The sequence below is a fragment of the Salvelinus alpinus genome, chromosome 8 (assembly GCF_045679555.1).
Source record: "Salvelinus alpinus chromosome 8, SLU_Salpinus.1, whole genome shotgun sequence".
NCBI lineage: Eukaryota > Metazoa > Chordata > Actinopteri > Salmoniformes > Salmonidae > Salvelinus > Salvelinus alpinus.
The window spans coordinates 7763993-7791021 of NC_092093.1; the positions used below are offsets into that span (position 1 = coordinate 7763993).

Genomic DNA, 27029 nt, shown 5'->3' on the forward strand with positions numbered 1-27029 from the left:
ATGCAGGGTACAATACACTGTATAACTCATTATTTGATCAGACATCAAATGCGTCCCAAAATGGCATCCCTAATTCCTATATAGCGCACTACATATGACCAGAACCCTATGAGCTCTGGTTGAAAGTAGTGCACTATAAAGGGAACAGGGGGCTATTTGGGACGCTTACATAGTCTTCTCCATGTTTTTTTTTTTGTATCATTTGCATAATGACCCGACAAAACAAAGAAGTGCCTGTTTGCTTGTGCACTGACCACTGTGCGAGTTTTGCAAGGGAAATGTGACCCTCCGGTTCGGCATGCAAACTCACGGTTTAGATGTACATTTTCATGTGGACATCGTCGTGGAGGATCAGTCAGAGAATATAGGGTTCATTCTTTGACGGTTCAGTAGGACGTGCGCCGCTGTTTGCCGCGACCGTGGCTATAGGTGTTACAGCAAGAAACAGGTAAGGCCTCATCTTCTATTACTTTGATAGTATATCTGTTATCTACATCTGACTGTATATCTGAATTCAATCAGCATAACGTGGCATCACGGGGCATCATGGGGCTGCACTGGTTGTAACATGCTATATTTTGTGAGAAAAATATATATATTTTTGTCCCGCAAAAATGCAAACATGGTAATATTTTGTGTCCATTACCAAATTAATCATTTTTAGTAAATAACAATTGAGGGTAAAAAGTTCAGAACTCTGAAAATCACTGAAAGGTTTTGATGAGAACGTCTAGACAACGGCCACAGTAACGTCCAGTCAATGTGCACGACAGAGCCTGTGATGGATGCTAATGTGTAATAACTGCTCACTTTTACATGTTGTACTGAACTACGAATTCGATTTCTCATCTGAACACGGAGTGTTAACCACATCCAAGGTTTTTGTTGTTGTTGTAGCCGACACAAACACTATGGAGTTGAAGATTTGGGCGGCTCTGAGCTTCCTGGTCATTCTTCTTTGGAGTCCTACTTGTGAGTAGAAAACTAACTTAACCTACTCACCGTAAATGTACTGTAGGTGTCATGTGTATTACTATCAGGGTTGGGGTCAGTTCAAATTAAAGTCACTCAATTCAAGAAGTGATTTGAATTTAACATTTTAAAACTGGAACAACTTTTGAAATAAATAGCTTCTCCTTTTTAGTCGTAAAAAAAAAAAAAAATGAAATCAAAATTGAATTAATTTCCTGAATTCAATTCGAATTGACCCCAAACCTGATTACTGTATTACAATATCAAAGGTATTGCTTGGCCTTCCTTTCAATGGAAAAGCAATCCAACAAGATCATGCATTGTAATTAATACAATGGTTTGAAAAAAAGTTCTATCTAGAACCTATAAAGGGGTTTTCAGTTTTTTCCCAGGAACCCAAAAGAGTTGTACCTGGCTGGGACCCAAAATCAATCAATCAAATGTATTTATAAAGCCCTTTTTACATCAGCAGTTGTCGCCAAGTGCTGTACAGAAACCCAGTCTAAAACTCCAGAGAGCAGGCAATGCAGATGTAGAAGCACGGTGGCTTCTACCCCCCCCCCCCCTTAAAAGAGTTAGATGCACTATTGTAAAGTGGTTGTTCCACTGGATATCATAAGGTGAATGCACCAATTTGTAAGTCGCTCTGGATAAGAGCGTCTGCTAAATGACTTAAATGTAATGTAAATGTAGGAAAAACTCCCTAGGAAGAAACCTAGAGAGGAACCAGGCTCTGAGGAGTGGCCAGTCCTCTTCTGGCTGTGCCGGGTGGAGATTATAACAGAACATGGCCAAGATGTTCAAACGTTCATAGATGACCAGCAGGGTCAAATAACAATCACAGTGGTTGTAGACGGTGTAACAGGTCAGCACCACAGGAGTAAATGTCAGTTGGCTTTTCATAGACAAGCATTCAGAGGTCGAGACAGGAGAGGGAGTGAGAGATTGCTTTGTAAACATGTTTCCCATGCCAATAAAGCCCATTGAATTGAGATAGAGTTCTCCACAATGTCTTCCCGTGGGGAACCCTTTTGGAATGATATTTTTGTTGTATTTGTGTATCTGAGTCTTATGTTTTCTTTTTTACAGGCCCAGCAAAAAATCAACAACCATCATGTGAAAGCATGGATTGTCTGAATAAGGATAAGAATATTTTGATAGTTGACGCTGGCTTCACAGGTACCCTGAACAAATGTTGTGGTGAGTTTCATTACAGCTTGTGATGTATGGGATATATTTTAGATTGATAGGAGCCAGGAATTATTTACAATGATTTTGAAAACCAGATGTGAAATATGGAAGAACTTCCGTTTGGTCGAGCTGCAGTCGCGGGCAAGCCTGGTCGTTCCAGATTTGTTTCTTGTATAGCCAATTTCTATTACCCTTTTTGGAATTAACCGATTAGACGATGCTCAACTTCGGGTGTCCAACCAATCCACAGACTCCCGATGTTGTGTCCCAAAGCTAGAATTAACCATAGACTTGCTTTTACCAAACTATCATCTCCCTTCTTCACCAATAGGAAACGCATCTAAGACCAACAAAGCCATACCTCAAACAACGTGCAGTGTTTCATTCAACACTAGTGGTATTAGCTTTCAGAGTGAGTAGGACTCCAACATGCCATGTACAACAGTTTTGCATACTGCTTATTACATACCAACATATTTACATCTCATGTGTCTAAAATTACTTTTTCACGTTTTGTTTACTTGGGTTGTTAGAAAACTGCAAGGCTGTGGACTTTTGGATGCAGAATGTAAATACATCTTATCTCCTGTACACGCCGAAGAAGTACGCGAAGAAGGAAAATGAATTGTCTGTGTGTGTGATGGTTGGATGGAATTGCAGCGAGACACTGGACTCACTCAGGACTAACATTACAGGTTGAAGATGCAGTCTTTTCCTATTCATGATGCAAATGTTTTGTAACACAGGGAACATCACCTTATTTTTGTTCTTGTCAAAAAAATAATAACAAGTGCGTTTTGTTACAGCTTCAAAAAGGAAATGGCCTTCCATCGAGTCTCAGAAAAGTATGTTTTTATTTGTTTTCCATTGAGATCTTCCTGTCTATGTTCAGCATGTACATGTGTGCATTTGGAAAGAGAGCGGAATGCCTTTCAATCCAAGCCGTGTTATAGTTCACTATTACAACCGGCAATTTTTTAAAGGCCTTATCCCTGAAGTTCGCGGAGATCGCGTTCACTGTAAACCCACGCACGTGTTGGTTCAACCGTAATTTACCTGTAAAAGTTTGTTAAAGCGCACCATGCTATAACGCGCATTGCATTGAATCCCTTATTTTCCATCCACAGCCAACTGCAGTGTCTCCTGTTTCAGCACCTCTGAACGTTGCAGTACATTTGCATATAATGAAGAGGCCTGCAAAAGTAAGAACCTGCTGTATGTCCTAACCTGCCGTGATTATGTAATTGTTGAGTAATTATGAGATGCAGGGCTCCCTTGGTCTCAATGAGACTCCCCGCTAAAATAAAGGTAACAAAAATATGCACTGAACAAAAGATACAAACACAACATGTAAAGTGTTGGTCCCATGTTTCATGAGCTGAAATAAATTATCACAGAAATGTTCCATATGCACAAAAAACATATTTCTCTGAAATGTTGTGCACAAATTGTTTTACATCCCTGTTAGTGAGCATTTCTCCTTTGCCAAAATAATCCATCCACCTGACAGGTATGGCATATAAATAAACTGATTAAACAGCATGATCATTACACAGGTGCACCTTGTGCTGGGAACAATAAAAGGTCACTCTAAAATGTGCAGTTTTGTCACATGACACAATGCCACAGATGTCTCAAATTTTGAGGGAGCGTGTAATGGGCATGCTCGCTGCAGGAATGTCCACCAGAGCTATTGCCAGAGAATTTCCTGTGGGATTATTTAAGATACTCTTTGAAGAGGTAGGGTTTCAGATGTTTCCGGAAGATGGGCGGAGACTCTGCTGTCCTAGCTTCAGGGGGGGGGGGGGGGGGGGGGAGATGGTTCCACCATTGGGGTGCCAGGACAGAGAAGAACTTGGACTGGGCTGAGCGGGAGGTAACCTGCCGTAAAGGTGGGAGGGCCAATAGACCAGAGGTGGCAAAATGGAGTGTTCGGGTTGGGGTGTAGGGTTTGAGCATAGCCTGAAGATAGGGAGGGGCAGTTCCTCTTGTTACTCCGTAGGCATGTACCATGGACTTGTAATGGATGCAAGCTTTGACTGGAAGCCAGTGGAGTGTGTGGAGGAGCGGGGTGACCAGTAGCGGTCCGTTGGTAAAATCATTGAGGAAGCCAAGCCAGTAAAAAAGCCATATTACAGCCTATGTTGTGATAATTGCATTGTTTGCTCCTATAACCCATTCGTTCATACGCCGTCGTGATATCCAATAAGGCCTGTGACAACAAAAAGACAGTCACACAGTGGTGGAATAAATTCAACTACACATACAATTGTTTCATTACTAAACCGGACAGCCACATCTAACCGGTGAAGTCCACAAGGCAAATATTGCATACAAACAGCTATCACCTGCAGCATGTTCAAGCCAGTTAATGTTTCTGACAGTTTACTAAACCACTAGTGATTTAGAACCACAGAGTTACAGCAAGTCAGAACAAAGACAACAGGAGCCCTGCCTGCGCTATTCCAGCACCATTTAAACTTAAACATTTAAACACCGTCAACTCAACAAGGTTAGTTTAAAAATGTCATGGAAAAATGTAGATTTCCGCCTAAATAGACATAGCCAAAAGAAACGGCTATTCGTGTGTAATTACATAATTCTGACATGCAAAAACTTGGTATATTTGGAAAGAAGACACCTGGGAGATGATGAGGAAAAAGAAGATAGAAGTTACATAGTTCAGAATACGTCAGATCAAGCACACACTAAATAACCCGTTTTTTTTATTTTTATCTTTCATTGATTGACAAGCTATAAGTGAATTATTGAAGACTAGAGCTGGAAACACATCAGACGGCTCCCACAACATTGGGAACAATATCAGAAAAATGGGGATTGATAGAGCTAACAACTAGACACAGGCATATGTTTTAGTAAGTGGTGTCAGGTGTGGTCACGGGACATTTCCGAGTGTCCCTAAACCTCCCCAAAGTGGCAGATAATTCCAGTCCTATTACATATTCGCAATCCCTAAATGCTATTTGTTCTGTATAAAAACACAATTTCTACCATATCAAACCTCACTCAAACCTAGTGGTGGTGTTATGGGGTCTCCATGGTACATGCAAAGTGTCCTTTCAACCTCTCCAAAGAGTCTTAATGTTGTAATTTCACTGTTTTTACACACTGGATGTGCCTAAAAGATATTGTTCACTATAAAAAATAAAATGTCTACAACACCAACCTCTCTCAAACATTGTGGTGGTGTCTGGGACATACAGGGGATATAGATGGGATGACTACAGCGCATAAGCAGGCAACATCATATTTTTGATGCATAAAGATATAGTCACTCACTGGACATTCGATATTGCCATCAAGTCATACATCATCAATAGGCTAGATTTGTTCCTACCAACCTAACGATTCATTTGACAGCCCCCATGTAATTATAGCTCAAACACAGACCAAATCTAAGCTTACCTTGTAAGAAGTTTGCTGTTTGGTTGAAAACATTGTGTAAAATAAAAAGTTTGACTCTCGGGGCTAGTGATCAATAACGGTAGGTCATAGGCAGAGAAATAAGATATCCTCATGATCTATGGAGTACCGGCTTTCGGTGTATATGACCGTATTCCGTGTTTATTTTGTTAATGCTTCACAATGCTAACCCGGAATGTGGGTAACAGCCATCTCGAAATGAGGTCATCGGCTCGGCCTGTCCTTATAAATACGTATGCCTATAAATGGTAGTAAGTCATACCAAATGATTTTAAAGCACCGATCAATTGCCAAGATACTTAGCTTTCTGCAGACACGCTGATTTTGCAGATAGGGGCTACCATTCTCATAGCAGATTGAATTGAATAAAACACATCAAATAGGGTCCCCAAATATGGAGACTATACATTTAAGAGTTAATACACTGAAAACAAACTTAAAGATACCAAAAAACGATTTAGTTTAAATCAATGTTGCTAAATATCATGTGGCTGTCTGTCTGTGTGTGTGTGCTCCTGAAACAAAACATGTTGACTCACCCTACTGCAATACCATCCTCTCTTTCATGTTGGCAAAATGGTCTATGGCTCTGTCATACAGTACACTTTTAGTTTTTGTTGTCTACCAAGCTAAAATGCTTACTAGCCTGACTTCCTCGCATGGGGAACAATGAACCAGCTAAGTTAGCAAGCTAGTTAACGTTAGCCTACTAGGTTACATCTAGGCTACATATTGTACTTGCAATCATCTCAGGCTAGTGGTATAATATATTCATTTATGGTTAGATCAGAATCTCTGTCATAATCATTGGCCTGTACAGAGAATTATGTCAAAACCACAAGTCCAAATCCCCATCTCCATCCATGGTTTAGGAAAGGGACAATTTAGCAAGATAGCTACTGCAGGACATCGACACAAGCAGACCAGAAACAGACACGGTTGTCGTAATGACGTTTTTGCAAAGGAAGTGATTTGATTGGTCTGAAGCCAAATCCAAACTTGGGGGGGGGGGGGGCAATTATCTGGCTAATTATCTTATAAATGTATTTTATCAAGTGAGGCCGAATGCTTGCTGGCATCAATCAATCAAATTCTACAGCGGCAACAAGTGATACTCTTTTGGTCCAGACAGCATCCGACACATGGGCTACACATACTGAGACAAAGGGGGCGCTGTTTCCCTCGCTCTGATTATTTCTCCGGTGAGATTCAGCGACTCGCGAATTGACGAAAAATGATTAGATGTAAGATGAATTCTTTTATAATTTTAATATATTTTTTAAGGTCAAAATATTTGGGGAAGCCTGGCTTCCCATGGCATCCATAAATACACGCACAGAGGATGACATGGGAGAACACCAGGCGTTCTGCAACGTTCTGGATTAATTGCAAGGGGTTTGATGGCACAAACGGGGAGCCCAGCCAACAGCGAGTTGCAGTAGTCCCAGACCGGAGATGACAAGCGCCTGGATTAGGACCTATTCACTAATCACCGTACTGTAATTCAAACACAGCAGCATGGTCTTGGTGGAAGGTGTTGGTTTATAAATGGGCAGTCTCTGCAGAGCTGTGGTGAAGTGGTAGCACTCCTTGGTACAGGTCACATATATAAGACTCACCACCAGAGGCCAGGGTTCAATCCCTTCCCACTTGCTCTCCTACTCACCCTCTGATTTCCTTTCTGTCTAAAAAAAAGTGAGAACACCTCAAAAATATGTTAAAGAGAAATGGTGTGTTTGTTTTTACATATCTTCTTAGACTTCAAAAACCAAGATAAGCTCATCATCAACGTAACAGCACCAGGGACACTCTGTTTCAACTGTAATGAACCATTCAAAGACCCTGCGGAAAAGTTGCCTCCTCCAGCGATCTTTAACACTGGAAATGGAGTTCACATCGATGGTGAAAAGGCTTCGTAAGAATTACTCAATCATATCTATTATAATTATTATTATTATTATTATTATATCATTCATAGGGCCAGTTTCCTGGACAAAGATGACACCTAGTCCAGGACTATAAAACATGTTCAATGGAGATTATCCATTGAAAGTACTTCTAGGTCCAAGATTAGGTTTAATCGCTGTTCGGGAAACCACCCCTATAAAAGTGTAACTTTTTAGAGAACATATAACAGTATCCAAACAGGCACTTGCTGTCACACTTGCCAGGCTTGGAAATGTACTTACAGTATAGTGCAACATTTTCCCCTCGCAAAGAACAGCTGCCCTGTGAACTAACACAAAGAAACATTCTAAATAACTGACGCTTCAATCACCTCTAGATTGAATTGCATGAAGTGCGTGTGTCGCGGTGTCACTAAATCTCTGGTTAAACTAAAGTTCCTCCTCACGGATATTGTTAAAGACCGTGGATGTGTGAACTGTCCTAATAGGTAGACTGTATTAAAGGGATATTCAAATCCCAGCCTGGAGGTCCGGAGACTGCTGCTTTTCTGTTCTACCCGAATAGTAATTGCACCCACCTGGTGTCCCAGGTCTAAAACAGTCTCTGATGAGAGGGGAAGAATGAAAATCAGCAGTGGAACTGGCTTGGAGGTCCAGATTTGAATATCCCTGCTATATTCTATAGATGTGTGACTGTCCTAATATGGACGCTGTACACCTCTCCACAGGAAGGCTATGAAAGATATCGCCTCTCTGGTCAATATGATGAATGAGTCCTCAGCTTCTGTGACGATGGGCTCGGTCACTGGGGTCATAGTGAAGCCCAAAGAGAGGACCGACGTCGAGGAAGTCTCCTTTGGGTACTCTTCCAACTCCGGCATTAAGGTCGGTGTACTTCCTGTATTTCTGTATGAATGGATGGATAAAACATTTACAATGCTTTAATGTCCCATAGGCACATTTGCTTTGCAACATTAGGTATTAGTCACCTTTTTAAAGTTGGGCAGAGGTCAGACTTTCATATCTGAGACATTTGAGGTCTGACAGGTGTGGTCAACTAGGGTATGGTTGTAGTTGTATGGTTGTAGTTGTATAGTTGTAGCTGGGTATGGCTGTAGCTGGGTATGGTTGTAGCTGGGTATGGTTGTAGCTGGGTATGGTTGTAGCTGGGTATGGTTGTAGTTGTATGGCTGTAGCTGGGTATGGTTGTAGCTGGGTATGGTTGTAGCTGGGTATGGTTGTAGCTGGGTATGGTTGTAGTTGTATGGCTGTAGCTGGGTATGGTTGTAGCTGGGTATGGCTGTAGCTGGGTATGGCTGTAGCTGGGTATGGCTGTAGCTGGGTATGGCTGTAGCTGGGTATGGTTGTAGCTGGGTGTGGTTGTAGCTGGGTATGGTTGTAGCTGGGTATGGTTGTAGTTGGGTATGGTTGTAGTTGGGTGTGGTTGTAGCTGGGTGTGGTTGTAGCTGGGTATGGTTGTAGCTGGGTATGGTTGTAGCTGTATGGCTGTAGCTGGGTATAGCTGTAGCTGGGTATGGCTGTAGCTGGGTATGGCTGTAGCTGGGTGTGGTTGTAGCTGGGTATGGTTGTAGCTGGGTATGACTGTAGCTGGGTATGGCTGTAGCTGGGTATGGCTGTAGCTGGGTATGGTTGTAGCTGGGTATGGTTGTAGTTGTATAGCTGTAGCTGGGTATGGTTGTAGCTGGGTATGGCTGTAGCTGGGTATGGTTGTAGCTGGGTATGGCTGTAGCTGGGTATGGCTGTAGCTGCATGGTTGTAGCTGGGTATGGTTGTAGTTGTATGGCTGTAGCTGGGTATGGTTGTAGTTGTATGGTTGTAGCTGGGTATGGCTGTAGTTGTATGGTTGTAGTTGTATGGTTGTAGTTGTATGGTTGTAGCTGGGTATGGCTGTAGCTGTATGGCTGTAGCTGGGTATGGCTGTAGTTGTATGGTTGTAGCTGGGTATGGTTGTAGCTGTATGGCTGTAGCTGGGTATGGCTGTAGTTGTATGGCTGTAGCTGGGTATGGCTGTAGTTGTATGGCTGTAGCTGGGTATGGCTGTAGCTGGGTATGGTTGTAGCTGGGTATGGCTGTAGCTGGGTATGGTTGTAGTTGTATGGCTGTAGCTGGGTATGGCTGTAGCTGGGTATGGCTGTAGTTGTATGGTTGTAGTTGTATGGTTGTAGCTGGGTATGGCTGTAGCTGGGTATGGCTGTAGTTGTATGGCTGTAGCTGGGTATGGTTGTAGCTGGGTGTGGTTGTAGCTGGGTATGGTTGTAGCTGGGTATGGTTGTAGTTGGGTATGGTTGTAGTTGGGTGTGGTTGTAGCTGGGTGTGGTTGTAGCTGGGTATGGTTGTAGCTGGGTATGGTTGTAGCTGTATGGCTGTAGCTGGGTATGGCTGTAGCTGGGTATGGCTGTAGCTGGGTATGGCTGTAGCTGGGTGTGGTTGTAGCTGGGTATGGTTGTAGCTGGGTATGGTTGTAGTTGGGTATGGTTGTAGTTGGGTGTGGTTGTAGCTGGGTATGGTTGTAGCTGGGTATGGTTGTAGCTGTATGGCTGTAGCTGGGTATGGCTGTAGCTGGGTATGGCTGTAGCTGGGTATGGTTGTAGCTGGGTATGGTTGTAGTTGTATAGCTGTAGCTGGGTATGGTTGTAGCTGGGTATGGCTGTAGCTGGGTATGGTTGTAGCTGGGTATGGCTGTAGCTGGGTATGGCTGTAGCTGCATGGTTGTAGCTGGGTATGGTTGTAGTTGTATGGCTGTAGCTGGGTATGGTTGTAGTTGTATGGTTGTAGCTGGGTATGGCTGTAGTTGTATGGTTGTAGTTGTATGGTTGTAGTTGTATGGTTGTAGCTGGGTATGGCTGTAGCTGTATGGCTGTAGCTGGGTATGGCTGTAGTTGTATGGTTGTAGCTGGGTATGGTTGTAGCTGTATGGCTGTAGCTGGGTATGGCTGTAGTTGTATGGCTGTAGCTGGGTATGGCTGTAGTTGTATGGCTGTAGCTGGGTATGGCTGTAGCTGGGTATGGTTGTAGCTGGGTATGGCTGTAGCTGGGTATGGTTGTAGTTGTATGGCTGTAGCTGGGTATGGCTGTAGCTGGGTATGGCTGTAGTTGTATGGTTGTAGTTGTATGGTTGTAGCTGGGTATGGCTGTAGTTGTATGGCTGTAGCTGGGTATGGTTGTAGCTGGGTGTGGTTGTAGCTGGGTATGGCTGTTGCTGGGTATGGTTGTAGCTGGGTATGGTTGTAGCTGGGTATGGCTGTAGCTGGGTATGGCTGTAGCTGGGTATGGTTGTAGCTGGGTATGGTTGTAGCTGGGTATGGTTGTAGCTGGGTATGGTTGTAGCTGGGTATGGTTGTAGTTGTATGGCTGTAGTTGGGTATGGCTGTAGTTGGGTATGGTTGTAGCTGGGTATGGTTGTAGCTGGGTATGGTTGTAGCTGGGTATGGTTGTAGCTGGGTATGGTTGTAGCTGGGTATGGTTGTAGTTGTATGGCTGTAGCTGGGTATGGCTGTAGCTGGGTATGGTTGTAGCTGGGTATGGTTGTAGCTGGGTATGGTTGTAGCTGGGTATGGTTGTAGTTGTATGGCTGTAGCTGGGTATGGTTGTAGCTGGGTATGGCTGTAGCTGGGTATGGCTGTAGCTGGGTATGGCTGTAGCTGGGTATGGCTGTAGCTGGGTATGGTTGTAGCTGGGTGTGGTTGTAGCTGGGTATGGTTGTAGCTGGGTATGGTTGTAGCTGGGTATGGCTGTAGCTGGGTATGGCTGTAGCTGGGTATGGCTGTAGCTGGGTATGGCTGTAGCTGGGTATGGTTGTAGCTGGGTGTGGTTGTAGCTGGGTATGGTTGTAGCTGGGTATGGTTGTAGTTGGGTATGGTTGTAGTTGGGTGTGGTTGTAGCTGGGTGTGGTTGTAGCTGGGTATGGTTGTAGCTGGGTATGGTTGTAGCTGTATGGCTGTAGCTGGGTATAGCTGTAGCTGGGTATGGCTGTAGCTGGGTATGGCTGTAGCTGGGTGTGGTTGTAGCTGGGTATGGTTGTAGCTGGGTATGGTTGTAGTTGGGTATGGTTGTAGTTGGGTGTGGTTGTAGCTGGGTGTGGTTGTAGCTGGGTATGGTTGTAGCTGGGTATGGCTGTAGCTGGGTATGGCTGTAGCTGGGTATGGTTGTAGCTGGGTATGGTTGTAGTTGTATAGCTGTAGCTGGGTATGGTTGTAGCTGGGTATGGTTGTAGCTGGGTATGGCTGTAGCTGGGTATGGCTGTAGCTGCATGGTTGTAGCTGGGTATGGTTGTAGTTGTATGGCTGTAGCTGGGTATGGTTGTAGTTGTATGGTTGTAGCTGGGTATGGCTGTAGTTGTATGGTTGTAGTTGTATGGTTGTAGTTGTATGGTTGTAGCTGGGTATGGCTGTAGCTGTATGGCTGTAGCTGGGTATGGCTGTAGTTGTATGGTTGTAGCTGGGTATGGTTGTAGCTGTATGGCTGTAGCTGGGTATGGCTGTAGTTGTATGGCTGTAGCTGGGTATGGCTGTAGTTGTATGGCTGTAGCTGGGTATGGCTGTAGCTGGGTATGGTTGTAGCTGGGTATGGCTGTAGCTGGGTATGGTTGTAGTTGTATGGCTGTAGCTGGGTATGGCTGTAGCTGGGTATGGCTGTAGTTGTATGGTTGTAGTTGTATGGTTGTAGCTGGGTATGGCTGTAGTTGTATGGCTGTAGCTGGGTATGGCTGTAGCTGGGTATGGTTGTAGCTGGGTGTGGTTGTAGCTGGGTATGGTTGTAGCTGGGTATGGTTGTAGTTGGGTATGGTTGTAGTTGGGTGTGGTTGTAGCTGGGTGTGGTTGTAGCTGGGTATGGTTGTAGCTGGGTATGGTTGTAGCTGTATGGCTGTAGCTGGGTATGGCTGTAGCTGGGTATGGCTGTAGCTGGGTATGGCTGTAGCTGGGTGTGGTTGTAGCTGGGTATGGTTGTAGCTGGGTATGGTTGTAGTTGGGTATGGTTGTAGCTGGGTGTGGTTGTAGCTGGGTGTGGTTGTAGCTGGGTATGGTTGTAGCTGGGTATGGTTGTAGCTGTATGGCTGTAGCTGGGTATGGCTGTAGCTGGGTATGGCTGTAGCTGGGTATGGTTGTAGCTGGGTATGGTTGTAGTTGTATAGCTGTAGCTGGGTATGGTTGTAGCTGGGTATGGCTGTAGCTGGGTATGGTTGTAGCTGGGTATGGCTGTAGCTGGGTATGGCTGTAGCTGCATGGTTGTAGCTGGGTATGGTTGTAGTTGTATGGCTGTAGCTGGGTATGGTTGTAGTTGTATGGTTGTAGCTGGGTATGGCTGTAGTTGTATGGTTGTAGTTGTATGGTTGTAGTTGTATGGTTGTAGCTGGGTATGGCTGTAGCTGTATGGCTGTAGCTGGGTATGGCTGTAGTTGTATGGTTGTAGCTGGGTATGGTTGTAGCTGTATGGCTGTAGCTGGGTATGGCTGTAGTTGTATGGCTGTAGCTGGGTATGGCTGTAGTTGTATGGCTGTAGCTGGGTATGGCTGTAGCTGGGTATGGTTGTAGCTGGGTATGGCTGTAGCTGGGTATGGTTGTAGTTGTATGGCTGTAGCTGGGTATGGCTGTAGCTGGGTATGGCTGTAGTTGTATGGTTGTAGTTGTATGGTTGTAGCTGGGTATGGTTGTAGTTGTATGGCTGTAGCTGGGTATGGTTGTAGCTGGGTGTGGTTGTAGCTGGGTATGGCTGTTGCTGGGTATGGTTGTAGCTGGGTATGGTTGTAGCTGGGTATGGCTGTAGCTGGGTATGGCTGTAGCTGGGTATGGTTGTAGCTGTATGGCTGTAGCTGGGTATGGTTGTAGCTGGGTATGGTTGTAGCTGGGTATGGTTGTAGTTGTATGGCTGTAGTTGGGTATGGCTGTAGTTGGGTATGGTTGTAGCTGGGTATGGTTGTAGCTGGGTATGGTTGTAGCTGGGTATGGTTGTAGCTGGGTATGGTTGTAGCTGGGTATGGTTGTAGTTGTATGGCTGTAGCTGGGTATGGCTGTAGCTGGGTATGGTTGTAGCTGGGTATGGTTGTAGTTGTATGGCTGTAGTTGTATGGCTGTAGCTGGGTATGGCTGTAGCTGGGTATGGTTGTAGCTGGGTATGGTTGTAGTTGTATGGCTGTAGCTGGGTATGGCTGTAGCTGGGTATGGCTGTAGCTGGGTATGGTTGTAGTTGTATGGTTGTAGCTGGGTATGGTTGTAGTTGTATGGCTGTAGCTGGGTATTGTTGTAGTTGTATGGTTGTAGTTGGGTATGGTTGTATCTGGGTATGGCTGTAGTTGTATGGCTGTAGCTGGGTATGGTTGTAGCTGTATGGTTGTATCTGGGTATGGCTGTAGTTGTATGGCTGTAGCTGGGTATGGCTGTAGTTGTATGGTTGTAGTTGGGTATGGCTGTAGTTGTATGGGTGTAGGTGTATGGCTGTAGCTGGGTATGGTTGTAGTATCAATATTACATAGTATTACGCCCAAACATGGTGAGGTCCACAGGAGGTTGATGGCACCTTAATTGGGGATAGCTGGAGCAGAATCAGGGGAATGGTATCAAATCTATCAAACACAGGATTTCATGTGTTTGATGCCCTTCCATTTGCTCCTTTCCAGTCATATTTTTATGAGCCGTCCTCCGCTCAACAGCCTCCTGTGGTCCAGATAAACTAACGTGTGTCGAGGGTTACAAAAATATTGAAACTTTCCCCAAATTAGCTGGTCTTCTAGAAACCCCGGTTGGAAGATCCTTGGAATCAGGAGGGAATAAGCAGGAAATCCGGAATCCTCCAACCTATACGTAGATTTCTGGAAAATCTAGACATTTTGGTAAAGTTAGCAGATTTGTACAAGCCTCTGGTGTGTCTGACGTTGTTCTCGTTTGTTGTTGTTCAGATTGTGGAAGATCGGAAGTCTCTGGGTGGCTTCTCAAGGTCTGTAACAGTCACAAAGGAAGCATTTGAAAAGGCCTACAACTTAAGCAACGGTACTGCATTTGCCGGTGTTTTCCGATTCCCCAACATGTCCACGGTATGTCTGAGACTTCAATCGTCCTTTCACTGAATAAAAAAAAAATCTAATGATAGTTGGTGTGGTGCCACTAGGGTTGTAGAATTCTGGTCCCAAATTTCCAGAAATCCTGGATTCCTGGATTCCCTACATACTCCCTCCACTTTCCTGGAGTTTTCCAACTGGTATTTCTGGAAAAACCAGAGCATTTTGGGAAGGTTATTGGAATTTTGAAATCCTAGGGGTGTTATGGTTGTCATGCGCTCTCTTTCTTCCAGGATGTCAACAACAGCACAGTTCTGCATAACGAAGTGGTAGCGATCGAGATGGGCAGTATCATTGCCAATTTAACCGACAACATAAATCTTAATTTTCTAAACGTCCAGAAGGTAAATGTTGATGCGCTTTACTAATGCCTGTTAAGGTACAAGTATGTGGGATATAATGTATACATTGGCCCTAAGAGGAAAAGTAGCTTTGAAAATGTCCCATAGATGTACTGTAGGCTGAGGAACAAGACACACAGACTGATCAAAAGGTTTAGTTCATACCTCTTGGTGTAGTAGCTGAGGGGTTGGACTGACAGTCTGACAGAATCACCAAGTACATTTTACATGTTGCAGGAATTTGACCTGGTGAAATGGTACTGCCACAATAAACAGAATATACAGGCGAAATAAGATAAAGAGTTTACACAGGAACCTGGGTTGAATCCGAGTTGGGCTAACCCCCCCCCCCCCCCCTCAATTTGCTGCATTTGGTGTGAAACACTTCTTCTAAATACTGAATGAGTACATCAGCTCTACCCATAATGCACTACTTTGTTTTCCACCAGTGGGGAGCCATTCCATCGTGCCAGTCATGGAACGGTGAAGGTATTTAGCTGCCATTACCTTTCCTAACTGATTTGCATACTATACAAGGTAAGGTTTGGAATGGCATACTTCCATTAAGTAAGCATAGCGAGTAGCTAGTACACTGTAATATAAGCACTATGCAAAGGCACATCTTAGTATGCTTAAAAAAAAACAGGAAGTCACACTTACTGCATTTGTTGAATAAATTGGATTACGGTACGACGCCCACTGTTCAGGAAGTATACCGGTACTCAGGCAGTGTTCAGGTAGTTAGTATGTCGTATCCGATTCTCACCCTTTTTCCCTTCATAGGGAGTCAACCCAACTGGACAGACTACGGCTGTTTGACCATTGTGAAAGGGGACAACATAACCTGCCAATGTACACACCTGACTTTCTTTGCTGTGCTAATGGTACGGTTTCCTCGTTCTCTTATAGGGTGGGCAAAATTCAGGTAACGTTTCCAAAATTCCCAGGTTTTCTACAAATCCCGATTGGTAATTCCCTCCTCATCTTCAAACTGGGATATCTGGAAAACCTTGGAATTTTGGGAAAGTTACCAGAATTTTCCAACCCGGTTCTTTTACCATTTACTGTACTGTTGGGAAGGGCCATAAATCAGCATTTCACTGTTAGTCTACACCTCTTGTTTACCAAGCACGTGACAAATAACATTGGATTTGATTTAATAATGTTGCATATCCTTCAGATTGTTGCTTATTTCATTTCAATTCTAAGCAGATCTATTTGAAATAGTAAAACAATAAAGATTTCTAACACATGAATCTGTTCATCACTAACCTGTGCTTCTTTTTCAGTCCCCTCCGAACCAGACTATCTCAGACGGTGATATGAACTCTCTCACCTACATCACCTATGTGGGGTGTGGCGTGTCCATGTTCTTCCTGGGCGTGGTTCTCTTCATGCACTTCCTGATAAAGTAGGTAGCTCCGCCCACTGTCATTATGGCACTGGTCACTACTTCCTGATAAAAGTAGGTAGCTCCGCCCACTGTCATTATGGCACTGGTCACTACTTCCTGATAAAGTAGGTAGCTCCGCCCACTGTCATTATGGCACTGGTCACTACTTCCTGCTAAGGTAGGTAGCTCCGCCCACTGTCATTATGACACTGGTCACTACTTCCTGCTAAGGTAGGTAGCTCCGCCCACTGTCATTATGGCACTGGTCACTACTTCCTGATAAAGTAGGTAGCTCCGCCCACTGTCATTATGGCACTGGTCACTACTTCCTGCTAAGGTAGGTAGCTCCGCCCACTGTCATTATGGCACTGGTCACTACTTCCTGCTAAGGTAGGTAGCTCCGCCCACTGTCATTATGGCACTGGTCACTACTTCCTGATAAAGTAGGTAGCTCCGCCCACTGTCATTACGGCACTGGTCACTACTTCCTGATAAAGTAGGTAGCTCCGCCCACTGTCATTATGGCACTGGTCACTACTTCCTGATAAAGTAGGTAGCTCCGCCCACTGTCATTATGGCACTGGTCACTACTTCCTGATAAAGTAGGTAGCTCCGCCCACTGTCATTATGGCACTGGTCACTACTTCCTGCTAAGGTAGGTAGCTCTGCCCACTGTCATTATGGCACTGGTCACTACTTCCTGCTAAGGTAGGTAGCTCTGCCCACTGTCATTATGGCACTGGTCACTACTTCCTGCTAAGGTAGGTAGCTCTGCCCACTGTCATTATGGCACTGGTCACTACTTCCTGATAAAGTAGGTAGCTCTGCCCACTGTCATTATGGCACTGGTCACTACTTCCTGATAAAGTAGGTAGCTCCGCCCACTGTCATTATGGCACTGTTCACTACTTCCTGCTAAGGTAGGTAGCTCTGCCCACTGTCATTATGGCACTGGTCACTACTTCCTGCTAAGGTAGGTAGCTCTGCCCACTGTCATTATGGCACTGGTCACTACTTCCTGATAAAGTAGGTAGCTCCGTCCACTGTCATTATGGCACTGGTCACTACTTCCTGCTAAGGTAGGTAGCTCTACCCACTGTCATTATAGCACTGGTCACTACTTCCTGATAAAGTAGGTAGCTCTGCCCACTGTCATTATGGCACTGGTCACTACTTCCTGCTAAGGTAGGTAGCTCTGCCCACTGTCATTATGGCACTGGTCACTACTTCCTGCTAAGGTAGGTAGCTCTGCCCACTGTCATTATAGCACTGGTCACTACTTCCTGATAAAGTAGGTAGCTCTGCCCACTGTCATTATGGTACTGGTCACTACTTCCTGCTAAGGTAGGTAGCTCTGTCCACTGTCATTATGGTACTGGTCACTACTTCCTGCTAAGGTAGGTAGCTCCGCCCACTGTCATTATGACACTGGTCACTACTTCCTGCTAAGGTAGGTAGCTCCGCCCACTGTCATTATGGCACTGGTCACTACTTCCTGATAAAGTAGGTAGCTCCGCCCACTGTCATTATGGCACTGGTCACTACTTCCTGCTAAGGTAGGTAGCTCCGCCCACTGTCATTATGGCACTGGTCACTACTTCCTGCTAAGGTAGGTAGCTCCGCCCACTGTCATTATGGCACTGGTCACTACTTCCTGATAAAGTAGGTAGCTCCGCCCACTGTCATTATGGCACTGGTCACTACTTCCTGATAAAGTAGGTAGCTCCGCCCACTGTCATTATGGCACTGGTCACTACTTCCTGATAAAGTAGGTAGCTCCGCCCACTGTCATTATGGCACTGGTCACTACTTCCTGATAAAGTAGGTAGCTCCGCCCACTGTCATTATGGCACTGGTCACTACTTCCTGCTAAGGTAGGTAGCTCTGCCCACTGTCATTATGGCACTGGTCACTACTTCCTGCTAAGGTAGGTAGCTCTGCCCACTGTCATTATGGCACTGGTCACTACTTCCTGATAAAGTAGGTAGCTCTGCCCACTGTCATTATGGCACTGGTCACTACTTCCTGATAAAGTAGGTAGCTCCGCCCACTGTCATTATGGCACTGTTCACTACTTCCTGCTAAGGTAGGTAGCTCTGCCCACTGTCATTATGGCACTGGTCACTACTTCCTGCTAAGGTAGGTAGCTCTGCCCACTGTCATTATGGCACTGGTCACTACTTCCTGATAAAGTAGGTAGCTCCGTCCACTGTCATTATGGCACTGGTCACTACTTCCTGCTAAGGTAGGTAGCTCTACCCACTGTCATTATAGCACTGGTCACTACTTCCTGATAAAGTAGGTAGCTCTGCCCACTGTCATTATGGCACTGGTCACTACTTCCTGCTAAGGTAGGTAGCTCTGCCCACTGTCATTATGGCACTGGTCACTACTTCCTGCTAAGGTAGGTAGCTCTGCCCACTGTCATTATAGCACTGGTCACTACTTCCTGATAAAGTAGGTAGCTCTGCCCACTGTCATTATGGTACTGGTCACTACTTCCTGCTAAGGTAGGTAGCTCTGTCCACTGTCATTATGGTACTGGTCACTACTTCCTGCTAAGGTAGGTAGCTCTGTCCACTGTCATTATGGTACTGGTCACTACTTCCTGCTAAGGTAGGTAGCTCTGCCCACTGTCATTATAGCACTGGTCACTACTTCCTGATAAAGTAGGTAGCTCTGCCCACTGTCATTATAGCACTGGTCACTACTTCCTGATAAAGTAGGTAGCTCTGCCCACTGTCATTATGGCACTGGTCACTACTTCCTGATAAAGTAGGTAGCTCCGCCCACTGTCATTATGGCACTGGTCACTACTTCCTGATAAAGTAGGTAGCTCCGCCCACTGTCATTATGGCACTGGTCACTACTTCCTGATAAAGTAGGTAGCTCCGCCCACTGTCATTATGGCACTGGTCACTACTTCCTGATAAAGTAGGTAGCTCCGCCCACTGTCATTATGGCACTGGTCACTACTTCCTGCTAAGGTAGGTAGCTCTGCCCACTGTCATTATGGCACTGGTCACTACTTCCTGCTAAGGTAGGTAGCTCTGCCCACTGTCATTATGGCACTGGTCACTACTTCCTGATAAAGTAGGTAGCTCTGCCCACTGTCATTATGGCACTGGTCACTACTTCCTGATAAAGTAGGTAGCTCCGCCCACTGTCATTATGGCACTGTTCACTACTTCCTGCTAAGGTAGGTAGCTCTGCCCACTGTCATTATGGCACTGGTCACTACTTCCTGCTAAGGTAGGTAGCTCTGCCCACTGTCATTATGGCACTGGTCACTACTTCCTGATAAAGTAGGTAGCTCCGTCCACTGTCATTATGGCACTGGTCACTACTTCCTGCTAAGGTAGGTAGCTCTACCCACTGTCATTATAGCACTGGTCACTACTTCCTGATAAAGTAGGTAGCTCTGCCCACTGTCATTATGGCACTGGTCACTACTTCCTCCTAAGGTAGGTAGCTCTGCCCACTGTCATTATGGCACTGGTCACTACTTCCTGCTAAGGTAGGTAGCTCTGCCCACTGTCATTATAGCACTGGTCACTACTTCCTGATAAAGTAGGTAGCTCTGCCCACTGTCATTATGGTACTGGTCACTACTTCCTGCTAAGGTAGGTAGCTCTGTCCACTGTCATTATGGTACTGGTCACTACTTCCTGCTAAGGTAGGTAGCTCTGTCCACTGTCATTATGGTACTGGTCACTACTTCCTGCTAAGGTAGGTAGCTCTGCCCACTGTCATTATAGCACTGGTCACTACTTCCTGATAAAGTAGGTAGCTCTGCCCACTGTCATTATAGCACTGGTCACTACTTCCTGATAAAGTAGGTAGCTCTGCCCACTGTCATTATGGCACTGGTCACTACTTCCTGATAAAGTAGGTAGCTCTGCCCACTGTCATTATGGTACTGGTCAACAAAGCTGTAATCTGAAAACATACTAGCTGTCAAATCCTTGCTTTCCTCCTTCCTTGTTTCCTCAATTATTTTTCAAAGCGGATTGGAGGAGGAGGTCTGAGGATATTAAACAAAGCCCATAGCCAGCCCATCTCTACATGTAGCAATGGCCTCCATTGACCTGAAAACTTAACCACACTGCTAACTTTGTGCCTAACCTTAAATTAAGACCAAAAAAGGTTATTTTTGTTTTCATAAAATGTTTTATGATATAGTCAATTACGACTCAGGCCACCTAGTGGGTGTCCCTTGACCTACTAACCCCTTGAACTTTGACCTCTAACCTATATGTGACATCCAGGAAGGCGAAGTCAAGCAATACCACCCAGATCCTGATCCAGCTGTTTCTGTCCATGTTCATGCTCAACATCACCTTCTTGACCAACGGGTGGGTGGCCAGTCTGCGGAGCCCAGTGGGCTGCCAGGTGATGGCTGCGGCCATGCATTACTCTATGCTGGCCACCTTCACCTGGTTCGCCGTGGAGGCCTTCCACCTCTGTCAGCAGCTCTACAAGGCAGGCTCCGCCCCCATACCGCGCTACGTCATGAAAGTGTGCATCGCCGGGTGGGGTGAGTGATACTGATACTCAGGTTGCGATGGCTACTGGAGGTTTTGAATGAGATAAAGTCAGGGTTGTACTCTAGGTAGGGCCGGTTTCGGGATGTTAGGGATTATGATGTAGTGACTTTGGGGGAGGGAGGGGGGGGGGGGGGGGTAACGCTCAGGAGGGATATGAAGCCTTGAACCTGTGCCTGAGAGTCCAACTGAGTCAATTGAGTGTCAGTGTTTTTTTGTTTTTTTTTGCAAATGGTTAAAGAATTGAATAACCTACTTATCTTTTTGTTTGCGCCATGTCCTCTGCCTTAGTGCTGCCCAGCACGGTCGTGATCATCCTCTTCAGTCTTGGGAAATACGGAAAACAGATCATCTACACTGACGGAGGGAAAGAGGTGTACATGTGGGTCTCACTTATGTAATACTTGATTTAACATTTGTCTTTTCAGAGTTAAAATAACTTGTTGAGTCTCAGACTCAATCCAGGCTTAACCCTGTGCTTATTATTGCACTGTGAAGGTCCTGGATCCAAGACATAATGAACATCAGCCACACTACATATACCCTAACTCTATAGCAACTACACAACATATACCCTAACTCTATAGCAACTACACCACATATACCCTAACTCTATAGCAACTACACGACATATACCCTAACTCTATAGCAACTACACGACATATACCCTAACTCTATAGCAACTACACGACATATACCCTAACTCTATAGCAACTACACTACATATACCCTAACTCTATAGCAACTACACCACATATACCCTAACTCTATAGCAACTACACGACATATACCCTAACTCTATAGCAACTACACGACATATACCCTAACTCTACAGCAACTACACGACATATACCCTAACTGTATAGCAACTACACCACATATACCCTAACTGTATAGCAACTACACCACATATACCCTAACTCTATAGCAACTACACCACATATACCCTAACTCTATAGCAACTACACCACATATACCCTAACTCTATAGCAACTACACCACATATACCCTAACTCTATAGCAACTACACTACATATACCCTAACTCTATAGCAACTACACCACATATACCCTAACTCTACAGCAACTACACTACATAGTACCAACTGCATAGTGATGTAACTCTCTTCCATCTCTATACCAACTGCATAGTGATGCAACTCTCCTCCATCTCTAGGTGCTGGATCCTGGACATTGACGTGCACTACATAGTAAACATTGGCTACTATGCGCTGGTCTTCCTCTTCACGTTCACCACCTTCATCGTGGTTCTGAGCTGGCTGGTCCACCTTAAGAGCACCAAGAGCAAGGTTGTTATAGTTACCAACGTAAAGACATTAACATCCCATAACGTTGCATAAATGCGGAAGAATTCTAAACCTAAGGGACCGGCGATCGAGCAAAAAAGATTGGGAAATATATGGTAGCAGCACAGAAAGTTTGTCATTAATAATATACTGTAGGCCATCTATCTGACACTTTTATCCAAAGTGCCTTAATCATGTGTATATATTTTCTGTATGGGTGTCTCCAACCTAGGTACAGAGGACCACGAAAAATAGGAAAATAAACAGAGTGAATTTCAGCTAACTTCTCAGGAAACACATAACATAACTGTTTTACTGTCATCCTATTCATTTATTTATTTTTATTAATTGATTTCCTGACTGCGGTAATATTATCAATGCTCATCCTGTAGAATCTTTAGCTATCTTAGCAACAGCGATGGCCACATTAATTTGTCCTTTAAAAAAATACACTGCTCAAAAAAATAAAGGGAACACTTAAACAACACACTGTAACTCCAAGTCAATCACACTTCTGTGAAATCAAGCTGTCCACTTAGAAAGCAACACTGATTGACAATACATTTCACATGCTGTTGTGCAAATGGAATAGACAAAAGGTGGAAATTATAGGCAATTAGCAAGACACCCCCAATAAAGGAGTGAATTGCAGGTGGTGACCACAGACCACTTCTCAGTTCCTATGCTTCCTGGCTGATGTTTTGGTCACTTTTGAATGCTAATTGCCTATAATTTCCACCTTTTGTCTATTCCATTTGCACAACAGCATGTGAAATTTATTGTCAATCAGTGTTGCTTCCTAAGTGGACAGTTTGATTTCACAGAAGTGTGATTGACTTGGAGTTACATTGTGTTGTTTAAGTGTTCCCTTTGTTTTTTTGAGCAGTGTATATATTTGGCATGCGAATACGTTGTCCTAAGTAACCACAGATCGTACATCAGCAGATGATTTACATTTACATTTACATTTAAGTCATTTAGCAGACGCTCTTATCCAGAGCGACTTACAAATTGGTGCATTCACCTTATGATATCCAGTGGAACAACCACTTTACAATAGTGCATCTAACTCTTTTAAGATGATCATTCTAAACTCAGCAAAAAAAGAAACGTCCTCTCACTGTCAACTGCGTTTATTTTCAGCAAATTTTACGTTTAAATATTTGTATGAACATAACAAGATTCAACAACTGAGACATAAACTGAACAAGTTCCACAGACATGTGACCAACAGAAATGAAATAATGTGTCCCTGAACAAAGGGGGGGTCAAAAGTAACAGTCAGTATCTGGTGTGGCCACCAGCTGCATTAAGTACTGCAGTGCATCTCCTCCTCATGGACTGCACCAGATTTGACAGTTCTTGCTGTGAGATGTTACCCCACTCTTCCACCAAGGCACCTGCAAGTTCCCGGACATTTCTGGGGGGAATGGCCCTCACCCTCCGATCCAACAGGTCCCAGACGTGCTCAATGGGATTGAGATCCGGGCTTTTCGCTGGCCATGGCTTTCCTGTCTTGCAGGAAATCACACACAGAATGAGCAGTATGGCTGGTGGCATTGTCATGCTGGAGGGTCATGTCAGGATGAGCATGCAGGAAGGGTACCACAGGAGGGAGGAGGATGTCTTCCCTGTAAGACACAGCGTTGAGATTGCCTGCAGTGACAACATGCTCAGTCCGATGATGCTGTGATATACTGCCCCAGACCATGACGGACCCTCCACCTCCAAATCGATCCCGCTCCAGAGTACAGGCCTCGGTGTACAGGCCTCACCCCTGGTGAGACAAAACCGCGACTTGTCAGTGAAGAGCACTTTTTGCCAGTCCTGTCTGGTCCAGCGACGGTGGGTTTGTGCTCATAGGCAACGTTGTTGCCGGTGAGGACCTGCCTTACAACAGGCCTACATGCCCTCAGTCCAGCCTCTCTCAGCCTACTGCGGAAAGTCTGAGCACTGATGGAGGGATTGTGCGTTCCTGGTGTAACTCGGGCAGTTGTTGTTGACATCCTGTACCTGTCCTGCAGGTTTCTTTTTTTTTGTTGTTGCTAAGTTTAGTTCTATTTGATGTCAACAGACAGAGTAAAACCCCAGCTAAAACAGCTGACAGGTGTAAGGACTCTATGACATCAGGTTCTATATCTATAGTCAGTAACCTTGTGATCCTGACTCTAGACCAAGTCGGGCATGGACCAGGCCCAGCAGCAGGGGACAGACACCAAGGACATAGTGACTGTGATGGGGCTGTGCTGTCTGCTGGGAATCACCTGGAGTTTTGCCTTCTTCGCCCACGGCGTCCTCAAGGTTCCCTCCTTCTACATCTTCACCATCCTCAACTCATTCCAAGGTAGGTTAAGACAGATATGAGATCAACTAATATTACAATTTATAAACCGATCAACAAAAAAAAAGGTATGCTTGAGATATTTGGATTGTAATGTCATTCATCTTTTACATATGGACACACGCACTATTGGTATGAGTAGTAACCAGTCTCCCACCGTCTCTCACTAGGTTTCTTTCTGTTTCTCTACTACTACAACACCAGTAGAGTAATTGGGGAGACCACCAAGGACAACGGAACCAGTAGCAAAAGCTCCACAATGTCCGTCACAGTCAACACCACCTTGGAGAACCCTTACTTTGACCTAGGTCAACACCACCCTGGAGAACCCTTACCAATCAAAACTAATCCCCAATCCTAGACAGTGAAGGCTGGTGAGAGGAGGACGGCTCATAATAAGGGCCAGAATGGAGAAAATATGTGTTTGATACCATAAAAAAAAAATATATATTTGTTGCAGCTGTAAATGAGCCCGTACTCTGATGTAAAGTGCCACCAGCTATCATTGGCAGTGATCCTGGAAGTCAGAGAGAAATTATACTCGTAACAGAATTATAGTTCTCAGAAAAATAAAATAAAAAGTTATCTGAGCGTATGGACATTATGCAGCTTTTAACTTGTATTGTAGAATAGACCTTGGTGTATTCTGTACACCACATAACCTGGTAATCCATAGATTTTTCCCCCAGAATTTGGTAAATATGTATATATTTTTTATGTTTTAAAAAGAGATGAATCACAATTTTTTGCTTTCTTAAATCTAAATAAATCTGTGAACTATGATTATATTACATGGAGCTTAAATAAAATGAAATGTATGTGTTTGCATTTAGTGTGTGTGTGTGTGTCGTATGTACAGTTGAATTTAACATTATTTATTCAACTTAATAATAATGAATAGGATCAGAAAAAACAAACACTAAAGTTGTCACATTGATATAGCTTTATTCTCGTGTGTGTGTGTATATATTTATATATATATATCATACTAAAAATAAACAAGTAAAAATAAAAAAATCCAACAAAGAAACTGTACAAAAACATTTAAATTACAGAACAGTCTACTGTCCAAAAAAGGCACTAAATTCTGAAATGGGCAAAATAGTAATTCAGAAGATGACTATTGAAGTTAGATTGATACAACATCATTCTGTCTTATTTTCAAAGAGCTATATTGAAGGTTTTATTTACTGGGGACAAGAGACATGGAGGGAAGTGTAGCTATGTCTAAACCTTTACCCTGACAGGGCACAAACACCCCCTTCAGGGGCAGACTGGGAAAAGAAATCAGCCCTGGCATTTCTAACACACCGGCCCATTTAAAAAATAAATACATGTTTTCATTGAAGCACCCACCGTGTCGTATTTTTTTGTTGCCTGATGTCTCCCATTATGAGCCAAATAACAATAATTCTCCGCAATGACCCCAAATTTAGTCAGGCCCACTGGGCTAAAGATGGACCAACTTATCTGGCATTGGCCTGAATTGGTTCGAAACCCCTAGTCGATCACAAAGGAGTAATTTTGTTTTACTTGAATACTGCTAGAACGTTCTAGCATACAGGACCTGTACCACAGCACCCCTTCAGGTCGGGAGGTGCTACTACAGGAAAGTACATTACAGGACAATTCACTTGCAATAGAGGGGTGCTTTGCTTCCACACAATACACTATCTTGTCATCTCAAAAACACACATGGAAACTGTTCTTCATGAGAAGGGGATAACAAACAATGGAATAAAAAAACAAATTGGAGAAACCAAAAGAAACAAATCAAGAACCGTTGATTGATTTCACAATAAAAAAGCATAATGTTCATTTCCAAACATATCATCCTTGTCATAGTGTTACACTGTAAGAACATAAAAACAAAATATAAATACACTTGCATTTTTTACTTTAACCTCTTTTCTTCAAGGATAACAAACCCAGCGCAGAGTTAGGGCTAGAGTCTAGCAGAGCTTCAACTCAGGAGCAGCAGAATTCAATATATATGTATATATATATATATATATATATATATAACACCAGTCTGATTAAATACGCTTTTCACACTATAGGGCCCGAACCAAACCAAACTGTGCTGGCTTAGATATTTGCCTTTAACATTGTCCCTTTTCCAGCACGGTTCCAACAACTACGGTGGATGCCAAACCTGACCAGAGCACTACATCGCTGCTTGAATCACACATGTGAAAAAGGTCAACCAGTCTTTTAAAAGCAACATATTTCTTTAACACTACTAAGAGGCAGCCATCTTAGAGTAAGTAGTAATAGGTAGAGATAAAATGTCGGACAAGTTTTTATCTTTAAAGAAGTAGTAGCTGAGCTGAGAGGGTTTCTAAGCGGGTTGGCAGGTCGGTAAGCCACACTATTCTCTTATAGCGGTTACTGTAACTCTACAATAACACACGGTACTGTCAGGTCTATCATAGACTATATCAAATTGTTCTCTCTATGGTACCCATACAGTACCCACTCACTTACAGGTAACTGTCAAAACAACAAGGAAATACCT

The 27029-nt window shown here is 44.1% G+C and overlaps 1 protein-coding gene and 1 long non-coding RNA gene across 4 annotated transcripts; one reads left to right on the plus strand and one right to left on the minus strand.

Annotated features, from left to right (window-relative positions):
• Positions 1 to 199: 199 nt before the first annotated feature.
• On the plus strand, positions 200 to 25339 carry LOC139582490 (adhesion G-protein coupled receptor G5-like). 3 transcript variants are annotated; one of them, XM_071412550.1, is made up of 19 exons: positions 200 to 448; positions 879 to 972; positions 2062 to 2172; positions 2495 to 2575; positions 2697 to 2858; positions 2970 to 3008; positions 3291 to 3365; positions 7366 to 7522; positions 8243 to 8399; positions 14428 to 14562; positions 14820 to 14930; positions 15377 to 15416; positions 15711 to 15811; positions 16217 to 16338; positions 20589 to 20857; positions 21156 to 21246; positions 22041 to 22173; positions 24343 to 24514; positions 24682 to 25339. In XM_071412550.1, the coding sequence occupies exons 2-19, from the start codon at positions 912 to 914 to the stop codon at positions 24870 to 24872; spliced, it is 2208 nt and encodes a 735-aa protein (XP_071268651.1). In that variant the 5' UTR covers positions 200 to 448; positions 879 to 911; the 3' UTR covers positions 24873 to 25339. The 3 variants fall into 3 exon arrangements, with proteins under 3 accessions (XP_071268651.1, XP_071268650.1, XP_071268652.1); XM_071412549.1 differs by having other exon boundaries at positions 898 to 972; XM_071412551.1 differs by lacking the exon at positions 14428 to 14562 and having other exon boundaries at positions 898 to 972.
• Positions 3515 to 6532, minus strand: LOC139582492 (uncharacterized). Its single transcript, XR_011676371.1, has 2 exons — positions 6147 to 6532; positions 3515 to 4375 (listed from the first exon to the last, which is right to left on the minus strand). It is a non-coding gene; the product is annotated as an uncharacterized lncRNA (long non-coding RNA).
• Positions 25340 to 27029: the final 1690 nt, after the last annotated feature.

Coding starts and splice junctions, on each gene's coding strand:
- LOC139582490 (XM_071412550.1), top strand. CDS start 912: ATGGAGTTGAAGATTTGGGCGGCTCTGAGCTTCCTGGTCATTCTTCTT. Junction 7,523..8,242: donor ATCGATGGTGAAAAGGCTTC/GTAAGAATTACT, acceptor ACCTCTCCACAG/GAAGGCTATGAAAGATATCG. Junction 22,174..24,342: donor TTAAGAGCACCAAGAGCAAG/GTTGTTATAGTT, acceptor TCCTGACTCTAG/ACCAAGTCGGGCATGGACCA.